Below are 13,264 nucleotides of genomic sequence, written 5' to 3'. Positions count from 1 at the left end.
TATATTCTATCTTTGGCATTTTAATGGGTATTTTATCTTAGGAAAAAAAAAAAAACAAGATCATTTATTATATTAAATCTTTTGTAAAAAATATTTTAAAAAAATGAATGCAAAAATATATTTTCTCTTTGGTTGTTTTATCTTAAAATGCGCCGTGACTCACTAAATGGCCAGTAACTTAAAAATTTAGAAGCCAAATTGGTTGGTGAGTGAAAAAAGTTCATTTCAAACCCTGGTGGCAACATGTTATGGCCATGTAATTCATTTTCAAACAGTAGTGTAAATGTAATGGCTGTGATTGCAGTGATTGCTGTGATTGGTGTGATTTTATGATTGCTGTGATTGGTGTGATTGGTGTGATTTTATGATTGCTGTGATTGGTGTGATTGCTGTGATTGGTGTGATTTTATGATTGCTGTGATTGGTGTGATTTTATGATTGCTGTGATTGGTGTGATTGCTGTGATTGGTGCGACTGCGTGTGACTCACCCATGCAGTCGTTGTTGTGCGTGAGCTCGAATCCGGGGAAGCACAGGCAGTTGTACGAGCCCACGGTGTTCTTACACGTGCCGTTTCCACACGGCTGCCGGTCACACTCGTCGATATCTGCCGGACACAATGACATCACAGTCAGGATCCGCGTCAGAGCGCTTCCCGCGGGAAAAGCAGCGCGACGTGAACGCTCACTCACCCATGCACATGGTCTGGTCCGGCGTGGTCTTGAAGCCGTTGTGGCACAGACAGCGGAAGCTGCCCTGAGTGTCGATACACTCTCCGTGACTGCAGACGTTCGGGATCTCCTGACACTCGTTGCGGTCTGAGGAACAGGCAGTTCACTCGCATTCATATTTTTCATTTTCAGTTTCATTTTTAGTCATTTCATTACGCACCTTTGTCATTTTATTATTTTTTTTGTGCAGGCGTTGGTTCTGGAAGTATTTTTTCAAAATATTTAAGTATTTTAAGAGCGTCTGAACAATCATTTCACTTGTATTCATATTTAGAATTTTTTTATATTTTTCATTTTCATGTTAGTTTAAGTTTTGTTTTTAGTCATTTCGTTATTCGCTTTTTCAGCAGGCGTTGGTTCCGGAAGTATTTTTTCAAAATATTTAAGTATTTTGAGAGCGTACACAATTATGTCATTCGCAGTGTTTCGCAGAAGTGGGCGGAGCTAGAGGTTTTTTTGGCTGTGTGTGTTGTGTTGCTTTTTTTGACTCTCTGATTGGTGGAATTTTTTGAACAGCATCATGGGTAATGTAGCTTTTCACCACGAATTCCGCTGTTGAACACGATTATTTTAAAACTAAGTTGAAATAATGAGGGCTAAAATAAATAAGGCTTTTGACAGTTTTTGTCAACTGAAATAAAGCTGAAATAAAATATAAATATTAGATGAAAAACCCTGGCAACTAATTGAAATAAAATAAGTTAAAATTACTGAAACGGAAATAAATTAAAGCTAAATAGAAAAAAATAAAAATACAAAAGAATAAAATTAGAAAAAAGGAAAACAAAAAAATATAAAAATAAAATAAATATTATAATAGTTTTTAAATTATATAAAAATATATATTAAAAGTTCTATTTTAGTAGTACTATTTTACACTTTACAGTTAAACAGAGTTTTACGTGAAAATTTTTACACAAGTGCAGCAACAATTTAGTAAATTATAACAGCTTAAATTATTTTATTTAGTTTTATTTATTTTGCCGCATTTTATTATGACACTATCTTTCTATTACGGCACATTATGGCACATTCTATTATGGTGCGTTATGGCACATTCTATTATGGCACATTCTATTACGGCGCATTATGGCACATTCTATTATGCCGCATTCTATTATGGCACATTCTATTACGGTGAATTCTATTATGGCACATTCTATTACGGTGAATTCTATTATGGCACATTCTATTATGGTGCATTCTATTATGGTGTATTCTATTATGGCACATTCTATTATGGCGCATTCTAAAAAGACATTCTAGTGCATTCTATTACGGCGCATTATGGTGCATTATAATATAGTGCATTCTGTAATGGCACATTCTAGTGCATTCTTTTACGGCGCATTATGGTGCATTTTACGCTGCATTCTATTATGGCACAGAGTATTCTGGTGCATAATGGTGAATTGTGATCAAAACGGCAGAAACAGTTAAGTAAATTATGACTGCTTAAATTATTTTATTTTGGTGCATTCTATTATGAGCCTCATGTGCATTAAAAGGTGTTTTTCCTGAGTAAATTCACCTCTGGATTTGTAATGTTTTTATTGGTCATTCTATAATGGTGCATTGTAAAATGACAAATTCTTCTGCATTCTATCCATTCTGGCACATTCTATTATGACACATTCTAGTGCATTCTATTACGGCGCATTATGGTGCAGTTTATAATGGTGCATTCTAGCGCATTCTATCATGGCACATTTTATAACGGTGCAACTGCATTCTATTATGGCACATTTTATAACTGCGCATTCTATTATGACACATTCTAGGGCATTCTATTATGGCACATTTTATAACGGTGCATTCTATTATGGCACATTCTAGTGCATTCTATTATGGCATATTTTATAACGGTGCATTCTATTATGGCACATTCTAGTGCATTCTATTATGACACAATATAGCGCACTTTATTATGGTGCATTGTGAGCAAAATTGCAGAAATCGTTAAGTAAATCATGAGTGCTTAAATTATTTTATTATGCCGCATTCTATCATGGCGCATTCTATAATGACACATTCTAGTGTCTAAATTCCCCTCTGGATTTTGAATGTTTTTATTGCTGAAAGCTGGAGACTCACCCACACACGCTCCGCTGGGCGACAGCTTGAATCCGGCTGAACACTCGCAGCGGTAGCTCCCGGGGATGTTGATGCAGTTAGCGTTGCGCTGGCACAGGTTGTCGCCGCTATTGCACTCGTCGATATCTGTGGTGGAAAAAGTCCAGAAGGCGTGAGTCGAGAAATACGTGAACAATCTTTGGTTAAATGCGTCAGGAGCGTGGGTACCTTCACATATGAGCAGGATGTTGTTGTAGCTGAAGCCCATGCGACACTCGCAGCGGAAGCTCCCGATCTGGTTGATGCACACGCCGTTAGCGCAGAGGCCCGAGATCTCGCGACACTCATCGATATCTGACGGAGGAAAAGTTTGTGTGATCAGGAGTGCGTTTCCCGTACAATGACGTAGCTCGCTTACCTTTCATATTACGATACATTGTTGAAGAAATCAACAAGCTAGTCACGTGAAATGTGAAGTTCAGGTTGAACTCACTCACCGATAGGTTTTCCGGTGTGGAAGTCGATGATGAAACCAGGAGCCAGATATCCACACAGAAGCTGGTACTCGGCTACAGAAGACAGAAATACACAGATCTGTGTGAATATTGAAACTAGCAGCAGGTTCAGGTATATCTTCCCGTTGAGAGACACTCACTGGTGGCCGGGGTCGGACAGGCCTCACACGGTCTGTTCCAGGCTTTGCCCACGTTATACGAGCAACAGCACATCTTCTTGGTCATGTTGAAGGGCAGCTCGTTCTCGCAGGTGTCGTTGAAGTTGCGATAACACACGCTTTTCCTCATATCTGCACATCCAGGACATCCAAAAGTACACAAAATGACTCCAAAGGCCCCCGATTAAAGGGATAGTTCACCCAAAAAGGAAAATTAGCCCATGATTTACTCACCCTCAAGTCATCCTAGGTGTAGATGACTTTCTTCTTTCAGACGAATACAATCAGAGTTATATTAAAAAATGTCCTGGCTTTAAAATGGCAGTGAATGGGTTTTTGTTTTTGGAAGTCCATCAAGTGCATCTGTCCATCATAAAAGTGCATCTATCCATCATAAAAGTGCATCTATCCTTCATAAAAGTGCATCTGTCCATCATAAAAGTGCATCTATCCATGATAAAAGTGCATCTATCCATGATAAAAGTGCATCTATCCATCATAAAAGTGCATCTGTCCATCATAAAAGTGCATCTATCTGTCATAAAAGTGCATCTATCCATGATAAAAGTGCATCTATCCTTCATAAAAGTGCATCTGTCCATCATAAAAGTGCATCTATCCTTCATAAAAGTGCATCTATCTATCATAAAGGTGCATCTATCCATGATAAAAGTGCATCTATTCATCATAAAAGTGCATCTATCATCATAAAAGTGCATCTATCCATGATAAAAGTGCATCTGTCCATGATAAAAGTGCATCTGTCCATCATAAAAGTGCATCTATCATCATAAAAGTGCATCTATCATCATAAAAGTGCATCTATCCATGATAAAAGTACATCTATCCATGATAAAAGTGCATCTGTCCATCATAAAAGTGCATCTATCATCATAAAAGTGCATCTATCCATGATAAAAGTGCATCTATCCATCATGAAAGTGATATTATGGACTTCCAAATACAAAACCCATTCACTGCCATTATAAAGCTTGGAAGAGCCAGGACATTTGTTAATGTAACTCTGATTGTATTTTTCTGAAAGAAGAACGTCATATACACCTCGGATGACTTGAGGGTGAGTAAATCATGGGCTAATTTTCATTTTTGGGTGAACTATCCCTTTAAGAGCCAGAACACTAGATGGCGAGGTCTTACCCATGCAGTTGTTTCCTCCGTTGACCTGCATGTATTCGGGTGGACAGACACAGGTGTAGTTTCCCAGCGTGTTGTAGCAGGTTCCCGGGCCACAGATGCCGATGTGTGCCGTACATTCATCAATATCTGTGTGAGAATCAGTCAAAATATATCAGTATTCAGCCACTCAAACCACTCCAACTCTTTCGGTCTGGTTGCTCCCTTTTTTTAAGTTTGCTGAAAATCAGATTATTAAAATTAAATAAATGTATATTCTGTTACTTTTTATTTTTTTTCATTAAAAGTAAATTACACAAACTATTAAAATAATTCCTAAATCAAAGTTAGTTATTAAACTTCAATATATATACAATTTAAATTAAGTAAATTGAATTATTAAAATATGAATATAAATTAAAATACTCATACATGTAATGTAAAATTAGTTAATTACAAGTTAATTATTTTAATTTGAATAAAAAAAATAAAAAAAATACATTTATAAGTCAGTTACTAAGCATTAAATGTCAATAAATATAAAAATAAATTAAATTAAATTATTAAAATATTACTATAAATTAAAATATAAATGTAAAATATTTATGTAAATTCTAAAGGATTTAATGAAGTTAATTGTTTAATTAAAATTTCACAAATAAAACAATTCTTAATTATTAAAATATTACTAAATATTTCATTGAAGTACTAATATACAGTTTAATTTAAAGCTAACTATTTTTATTTAAAGTAAATCAAAGAAATTATTTTATTTAATTATATTATTTAAATTACATTTAAATAATATAACATTTAAATTATATACAACATTTATATTATATACAAATTATAACATTTACATTTAAATAATATAATTATTATTTAAAGAACAAATAAACAAATACATTTTCATAAAAAATCAATTAAAGTTACTAAATATAATACAATTAATCAATCAAAATATGAATATAAATCAAAATATGAATATAAATATTTAATTGAAATATTAATATAAACTGTTTAATTAATTGTTTATTTAATTTACATACATTAATTCATAAAAAAATAAAGGTTACTATTACTAAACATTAAAATATTTTATTGAAATACTAATGCTAAAAATGTTTAGAGTTATTTTTATTATTTAATTAAAACATTAACATTGATCGCTAAAAATACGAACATAAATTAAAATATGAATATAAATTTAGTATAAATATTTCATTGAAATATTAATACAAAAATGTTGTTAAAAATCATTCATTCATAAGAAATGAATTGGGGTTACTAAACATGAAGATAAATGGCTGGAATAAATGTGAGTTTCCAGCAGCTCAGATGACCTTCACAGATGCGCGTCTCCTCGTTGAGGTAGTATCCGGCGGGACACTCGCACTGGAAGCTGCCGAATGTGTTGACACAGTTTCCCCCCTGACACAGGCCGGGCAGCTCCTGGCATTCGTCTATGTCTGATGAGGGACAGAGAGAGAGAGAGAGTTATTACTCTAAACCCCCCAGGCTTCATCCCGCTGCCCGCGGCCCGATCCACACTTACCCTCCAGGATGACCGTGATGGGGTTCGGCCGGAAGCCTTCTCCTCCGGGACACAGGGTTTTGTACTCGGCTGTGAGGAGACAGAACTCATCAGGGCGTTTGCTCATGTTTGCTCACGGCACAAAGACTTTGTTTGGGGTTTTCCACTGTCATGTGTTTTTAAATGGTTTATATAGAGTTTATGGTAACACTTTACAATAAGGTTTAATGTTAGTTTACTACATTAGTTAACACGAAAAGTAACTAAGTAACGCTATTAGTTACTTTTTTTGGGAGTAACACAATATTGTAATGCATTACTTTTAAAGGTAACTTTCCCCAACACTGTCTGGGAGAGATTCTTCTTTTTTAATTGAACAGGAAGTGTGTGTGACAGCAGTGAGTGTGTGTGTGACAGCAGTGAGTGTGTGTGACAGCAGTGAGTGTGTGTGACAGCAATGAGTGTGTGTGTGACAGCAGTGAGTGTGTGTGTGACAGCAGTGAGTGTGTGTAAGACAGCAGTGAGTGTGTGTGTGACAGCAGTGAGTGTGTGTGTAAGACAGCAGTGAGTGTGTGTGACAGCAGTGAGTGTGTGTGTAAGACAGCAGTGAGTGTGTGTGTGACAGCAGTGAGTGTGTGTGTGACAGCAGTGAGTGTGTGTGACAGCAGTGAGTGTGTGTGACAGCAGTGAGTGTGTGTGTGACAGCAGTGAGTGTGTGTGTATGACAGCAGTGAGTGTGTGTAAGACAGCAGTGAGTGTGTGTGTGACAGCAGTGAGTGTGTATGACAGCAGTGAGTGTGTGTAAGACAGCAGTGAGTGTGTGTGACAGCAGTGAGTGTGTGTAAGACAGCAGTGAGTGTGTGTGACAGCAGTGAGTGTGTGTGACAGCAGTGAGTGTGTGTATGACAGCAGTGAGTGTGTGTGACAGCAGTGAGTGTGTGTATGACAGCAGTGAGTGTGTGTATGACAGCAGTGAGTGTGTGTGACAGCAGTGAGTGTGTGTATGAAAGCAGTGTGTGTGTGTGACAGCAGTGAGTGTGTGTAAGACAGCAGTGAGTGTGTGTGACAGCAGTGAGTGTGTGTATGACAGCAGTGAGTGTGTGTGACAGCAGTGAGTGTGTGTATGACAGCAGTGAGTGTGTGTATGACAGCAGTGAGTGTGTGTGTGACAGCAGTGAGTGTGTGTGACAGCAGTGAGTGTGTGTATGACAGCAGTGAGTGTGTGTGTAAGACAGCAGTGAGTGTGTGTGACAGCAGTGAGTGTGTGTATGACAGCAGTGAGTGTGTGTGTAAGACAGCAGTGAGTGTGTGTAAGACAGCAGTGAGTGTGTGTGACAGCAGTGAGTGTGTGTATGACAGCAGTGAGTGTGTGTATGACAGCAGTGAGTGTGTGTGTAAGACAGCAGTGAGTGTGTGTAAGACAGCAGTGAGTGTGTGTGTGACAGCAGTGAGTGTGTGTATGAAAGCAGTGAGTGTGTGTGACAGCAGTGAGTGTGTGTATGACAGCAGTGAGTGTGTGTATGACAGCAGTGAGTGTGTGTATGACAGCAGTGAGTGTGTGTGTAAGACAGCAGTGAGTGTGTGTAAGACAGCAGTGAGTGTGTGTATGAAAGCAGTGAGTGTGTGTGACAGCAGTGAGTGTGTGTATGACAGCAGTGAGTGTGTGTGTAAGACAACAGTGAGTGTGTGTATGACAGCAGTGAGTGTGTGTGTATGACAGCAGTGAGTGTGTGTGTAAGACAGCAGTGAGTGTGTGTGTGTGTGTGTGTGTGTGTGTGTGTGTGTGTCCGTACAGGAGTTGACGGGAGGGCAGAGTTCACACGGGTTGCCCCAGGCTCCGCCCAGCGAGCAGCAGCAGGACGCGCGGGTCACGCCCACTCCGATCTCAGCGCTGCAGGAGATCCCGCCGTCGCCCCGGTCCAGAGTGTCCAGGAAACAGTTTCCCACACGCGTGTCTGTCCGAGGGGAGAGGATCACGGCTCGTTAGTGTCACGCGTATCGCAGAACATGAGAGGCACGAGGAGGGTATCGTTTGAACTTTAACAATTCCTAATTTCAATTCCAATAAGGTAAAAAATAAAAAACTTAGATATCATTCACATTTAGTCTTATTTCTAAACATTTAATTGTATCTGAATATCATGAATAACAGTCAACAGGCTGAAAAACACTTTTACACTTTTACCTGTAATTTAAAAATACCATAGTAAAACAACTAGCCGAACTAATATACATTTCAAGCATTATTAAAGACAAGTAAACACTCAGGAAGTAAAAAAGAGCAAATAAAAAATAGCAATCACAACTAATAGGCACAACTGAACAAAGATACAACTGAAATAAACAGTGTTTTCAGATTTCCAGGTGTTCAGGTCCAGAAACTGTGATCAAATGTACAATAACACTGCACTTTATAAATAAAATATACATTACAAATATGCTTTCAAAAGTGATTCAGTCAAGAACGAGTGAATTTTCTCTTTGTCTTTTGTTGTTTGATCAGTGTTACTATAGAGACGGCGTCAGGAATATTAGGCTACTGTCACTTTAAGAGCTGCACGGATCCAGTATACTGATACACACTCCTACAGAACTGAAAACAGCACGCGAGTCGACTCTCGAAGGGTTTAAAGTCATGTTGAAGAGGAATCGAAATTTACATCTTATAACAAGCATCCGATTCCTGATTTGGAAAGGATTTTGGATTCCCAACCCTAGGAATGAGGTGCTGAGTGTGTGACGTACCGACACAGCCGACTCCGGACGGGTTGAGCTCGAAGTCCGGCGGGCAGTTGCACAGGTAGCTGCCGGGCAGGTTCACACACACTCCGTTGATGCAGTTCACCGGGTCGAAACACTCGTTGATGTCTAAGGCAGACGGAGACAGTGTGAGAAATAACACACACTCGCTGTGTTTCCAGTGGGATTAGAATAACATGATCACAGTTAAGTTATATATTATTAATATTTGTATTATGTAATTAAAGGTACATTACACAAAGAAATACTGTACATGAGGCCCTTTTGTAGACGTTTGCTGAAATGACCTGATGATCTGCAGGCCGAAGATCTTCATGTGATGCGTGTGTGTGTGTGTGTGTGTGTGTGTCACCTGTGCAGTTTCCTCCGCTGCGGTCCAGCTCGTAGCCGTAGTCACAGACGCAGCGGAACATCCCCGGCAGGTTCTGACACGACCCGAACACACAGATGTTCTGGAAGTTGCACTCGTCGATATCTGAAGGAGGACACACAGTGCTGTGAGTGAGTGTGTGTTACTGTAGGTGTGTGTGTGTGTGTGTGTGTGTGTGTCTGTGTGTGTGTGTGTGTTACTGTAGGTGTGAGTGTTACTGTAAGGTGTGTGTGTGTGTGTTACTGTAGGCATGTGTGTGTGTGTGTGTGTGTGTGTGTGTGTAGGTGTGTCTTACTGTATGTGAATGTGTTACTGTAGGTGTGTGTGTGTTACTGTCGTGCGAGTGAGTGTGCTACTGTAGGTGTGTGTGTGTGTGTGTGTGTGTGTGTGTGTGTGTGCGTTACTGTAAGGTGTGTGTGTTAGTGTAGGTGTGTGTTACTGTAAGGTGTGTGTGTGTGTGTGTGTGTGTGTGTGTGTGTGTGTGTGTGTTAGTGTAGGTGTGTGTTACTGTAAGGTGTGTGTGTGTGTGTGTGTGTTAGTGTAGGTGTGTGTGTTACTGTATGTGAGTGTGTTACTGTAGATGTGTGTGTGTTACTGTCGTGTGAGTGAGTGTCTTACTGTAGGTGTGTGTGTGTGTGTGTGTGTGTGTGTGTGTGTGTGTGTGTGTGTGTGTGTGTTACAGTAGGTATGTGTGTGTCTGTGTGTTACTGTTAGTGTGTGTGCGTTACTGTAAGGTGTGTGCGTTACTGTAAGGTGTGTGTGTTAGTGTAGGTGTGTGTTACTGTAAGGTGTATGTGTGTGTGTGTGTGTGTTACTGTAGGTATGTGTGTGTGTTACTGTGGGTATGTGTGTGTGTTACTGTAAGTGTGTGTGTGTGTGTGTACACAATGTTTTTCTATCTCAGTGGGGACTTCAACCTGAATGCACACAGACTCATAGTGACTTGTGTCACGGTGGGGACCTAGATGTAGATCCAAGCTTATTAATCACACAGAATGAGTTTTCTGTGTGTGTGTGTGTGTGTGTGTGTGTGTGTGTGTGTGTGTGTGTGTGTGTCTGATGGGTAGGGTTAATGTAAGGAAAGAGAATATACAGTTTGTACAGTATAAATACAGTACAGTGAGTGAGAGAGTGTGTGTATGTGTTACTGTAGGTGTGTAAGTGTGTGAGTTACTGTAGAGGGGTGTGTGTGTGTGTGTGTGTGTGTGTTTGTGTGTGTATGTGTGATGTGAGTGAGTGTGTGTGTGTGTGTGTGTGTTACTGTAAGTGTGTGTGTGTGTGTGTGTGTGTGTGTGTGTGTGTGTGTGTGTGTGTGTGTGTGTGTGTTTACCCTGGCAGGCCTTGCTGTCCTCAGTCGGGGTGAAGCCCATCTCACACTCGCAGCGGTATCCGCCCGGGGCGTTAAGACACTGGCCGTTCTCACACAGATTGACGTTATCCGCGCACTCGTCCATGTCTACAGGCACACAGACAGGAATCTCAATCCCACCTCAGAACAATCGTGTCATTCATGTCTGTGTTATAGGATAAGGTGTGAGCAGTACCGGAGCAGGTGAAGCCGTCTCCGTTGAATCCGTCTTTACAGGAGCAGCGGTACGAGCCCGGCGTGTTCATGCACTCGGCGTTGGGGTTACAGTTGTGCTCTTCAGTGACACACTCGTCCACATCTGCAGAGACACAATCATAACTCAACTCAGACTACGTTCAGAGCACAGACTGTAAAAAACGATGGACGACCCCCTTCACTCTCTTCCACTGGTGAAAAGTGAAGCCGCCTGATATGTCCTAATATGGTGCTGACATCTTGCGCTGATTTGGGACATGATTTTGCGCTTTAGTAAAACGTGAAATGGAGCCGCCCATGCTCACTCACACACACACACGCAGAAACCGTTAAAGCAACTCATTAAGTCAATGTGAAATAAACAGTTATGGACATGCAGAAATTGAAGTTAAAGCTCCAATCTCCTCCTGAAAATCCACAAAAAATCTTCAGTGACTTCGTTTAGAGAAGCTGTCAATCACAGCTGTCAATCATGACGTCACATTCCCATTTTTATAGCATCAAATAACTAACTAAGAACAAACTTATTTAAAAAAACGAACACTTAAACTTACATCAGAGTGATCAAAACGACCTAAACTGGCAGAAAACATCTTCGGAAAAAATGTATTTGAGGTGGAATTTGGTTGTTTAGTTTCGCCTGTGTCCCATTAGTCTTGATGGGGAGGCGGGGTTTATGAGCTATACTGGGACCAGCCACCGGGGGGCGATCGAGACGCTTTGGCTTCACTTTTCAGGACTTGTGCGGCACGCCTGGTTCAGAGAGGAATGTTCGCCACTCACCGATGCATTTGATGCCGTCTCCTTCCCAGCCGTCGCGACAGCGGCACTTGAAGCTCCCGGGAACGTTGACGCACGCCGCGTGCATGTCGCAGTTATGAGCGCCGATCTCACATTCATCGATATCTGGAGAAGAAAAAAAAAATCAAACCACTTCGTACCAGCTAGCATGTTCCAAAAACCAGCCTGACTTAAGCTGGTGTGAGGGACTGGACTCTCGTACCTGTGCATCCGGTGGAGCCCTTCTTGACGAAGTAGCCCAGCTGACAGTGGCAGATGAAGGATCCTTTAGTGTTCTCACAGTCGCCGTGGAGACAGATGTTGGGGTTCAGGTCGCACTCATTGACATCTGGACCATAACATCACGAAATGACACCAACAAACAGCACAATATCATTAGTAAATATTAGAATAAAAATATGTTACACATAAATAACAAACAAATGGATGAAATAAAATATTCATAAAAATAAAAAAATATGTCAAGATGACTAAACAATATAAATTATTTCATAAAATGCAATTATTATAATTTTTTTAAAATAATAAATCAAGATGTTTAAAAGTAAATTAATCAAATTAAATAATAATACAAAAAAAAATCAAGGTTACTACACATTAAAATTAAATAATACCCAAAATATTTTATTAAAAGTAAATTAGTACTTAAAATAAACAAATTGATCCAATTAAATCATTCATAAACAATTAATTCATAAATAGATGTAATAAATTATGTGACTTTTAATTGAAAGTAAATTACTCAAAAAACCTAAATAAAATAATAAAAAATGAAATAAATACATAAACGCATAAATAAAATAAATCAATAAAATAATGTAAATTTTTATTAAATGTAAATTACTCAAACAAACAAATAAAATAATAAAAAAAAATCATAAAACAAATCAAAATGAAATTATGTGAAATTATTTACTTAAAAGTAAATTGTTACGTGTAATATTATTAATTATTTAATTAAACTACACTAATGAACAAATTCAAATTATTTATTACTTTTTAATCATTTAAAAGTGATATATAATCAAACGTATATATAAGTTTAGTCTCTTGTCTTCACACACGTATGAACGCGTATGAAATTACTTTAATATTTTTACATAATTTAAAGGTTATATCTGCACAAACGTGTGTGTTCGTTGCGTGTCTCGTCCTCACACACACATATACACTGATGCTGTGTGTCTCACCGATGCAGGTCCTCATGTCCATGGAGGCCATGAACCCGTCGTAGCAGAGGCAGCGATATTCTCCGGGGATGTTCGTACACTGGCCGCCGTCGCAGATGTCGGGAGAGTCTTCGCACTCGTCGATGTCTACGGAAAGAGCCGAGGGTCAGTCTGAGAGGACGTCCCGCGTGTGTGTGTGTGTGTGTGTGTGTGTGTGTGTGTGTGTGTGTGTGTGTCTCACCGGCGCAGGTCCTGAGGTCGGGCATGAGCGCGTAACCTTCGCTGCAGCTGCATTCGTAACTTCCCTCCGAGTTCGTGCAGTGTGTGTCGCAGCCGCCGTTCATGATGGTGCACTCGTCGATGTCTGCCACAAAACACACTTTCTTAGTGAGTCTCCTTACAGAAGGCAGCAATAAGCATATTCTTGTTTCACAACAGTAAATCACACAAACAAAC

General features: G+C 39.4%; 1 protein-coding gene across 1 annotated transcript in view; it reads right to left on the bottom strand.

Moving 5' to 3' along the window:
* Positions 1 to 13,264, bottom strand: part of fbn2b (fibrillin 2b) — a 64,971-nt gene that overhangs the window by 14,157 nt on the left and 37,550 nt on the right. The window contains exons 28-45 of the mRNA XM_079890965.1: positions 13,050 to 13,172; positions 12,830 to 12,955; positions 11,842 to 11,967; positions 11,622 to 11,744; positions 10,819 to 10,941; positions 10,605 to 10,730; positions 9,257 to 9,379; positions 8,890 to 9,012; positions 7,938 to 8,099; positions 6,166 to 6,234; positions 5,954 to 6,079; positions 4,635 to 4,760; positions 3,459 to 3,608; positions 3,301 to 3,372; positions 3,032 to 3,157; positions 2,825 to 2,950; positions 692 to 817; positions 490 to 606 (exon numbers count right to left, since the gene is read on the bottom strand). Coding sequence (XP_079747091.1) covers positions 490 to 606; positions 692 to 817; positions 2,825 to 2,950; positions 3,032 to 3,157; positions 3,301 to 3,372; positions 3,459 to 3,608; positions 4,635 to 4,760; positions 5,954 to 6,079; positions 6,166 to 6,234; positions 7,938 to 8,099; positions 8,890 to 9,012; positions 9,257 to 9,379; positions 10,605 to 10,730; positions 10,819 to 10,941; positions 11,622 to 11,744; positions 11,842 to 11,967; positions 12,830 to 12,955; positions 13,050 to 13,172 — 2,193 coding nt within the window. The remainder of the gene's footprint in view (positions 1 to 489; positions 607 to 691; positions 818 to 2,824; positions 2,951 to 3,031; positions 3,158 to 3,300; positions 3,373 to 3,458; positions 3,609 to 4,634; positions 4,761 to 5,953; positions 6,080 to 6,165; positions 6,235 to 7,937; positions 8,100 to 8,889; positions 9,013 to 9,256; positions 9,380 to 10,604; positions 10,731 to 10,818; positions 10,942 to 11,621; positions 11,745 to 11,841; positions 11,968 to 12,829; positions 12,956 to 13,049; positions 13,173 to 13,264) is intronic.

This window comes from Squalius cephalus (genome assembly GCF_949319135.1).
Source record: "Squalius cephalus genome assembly, chromosome: 13".
NCBI lineage: Eukaryota > Metazoa > Chordata > Actinopteri > Cypriniformes > Leuciscidae > Squalius > Squalius cephalus.
This window is presented reverse-complemented; position numbering and strand designations above follow the sequence as displayed.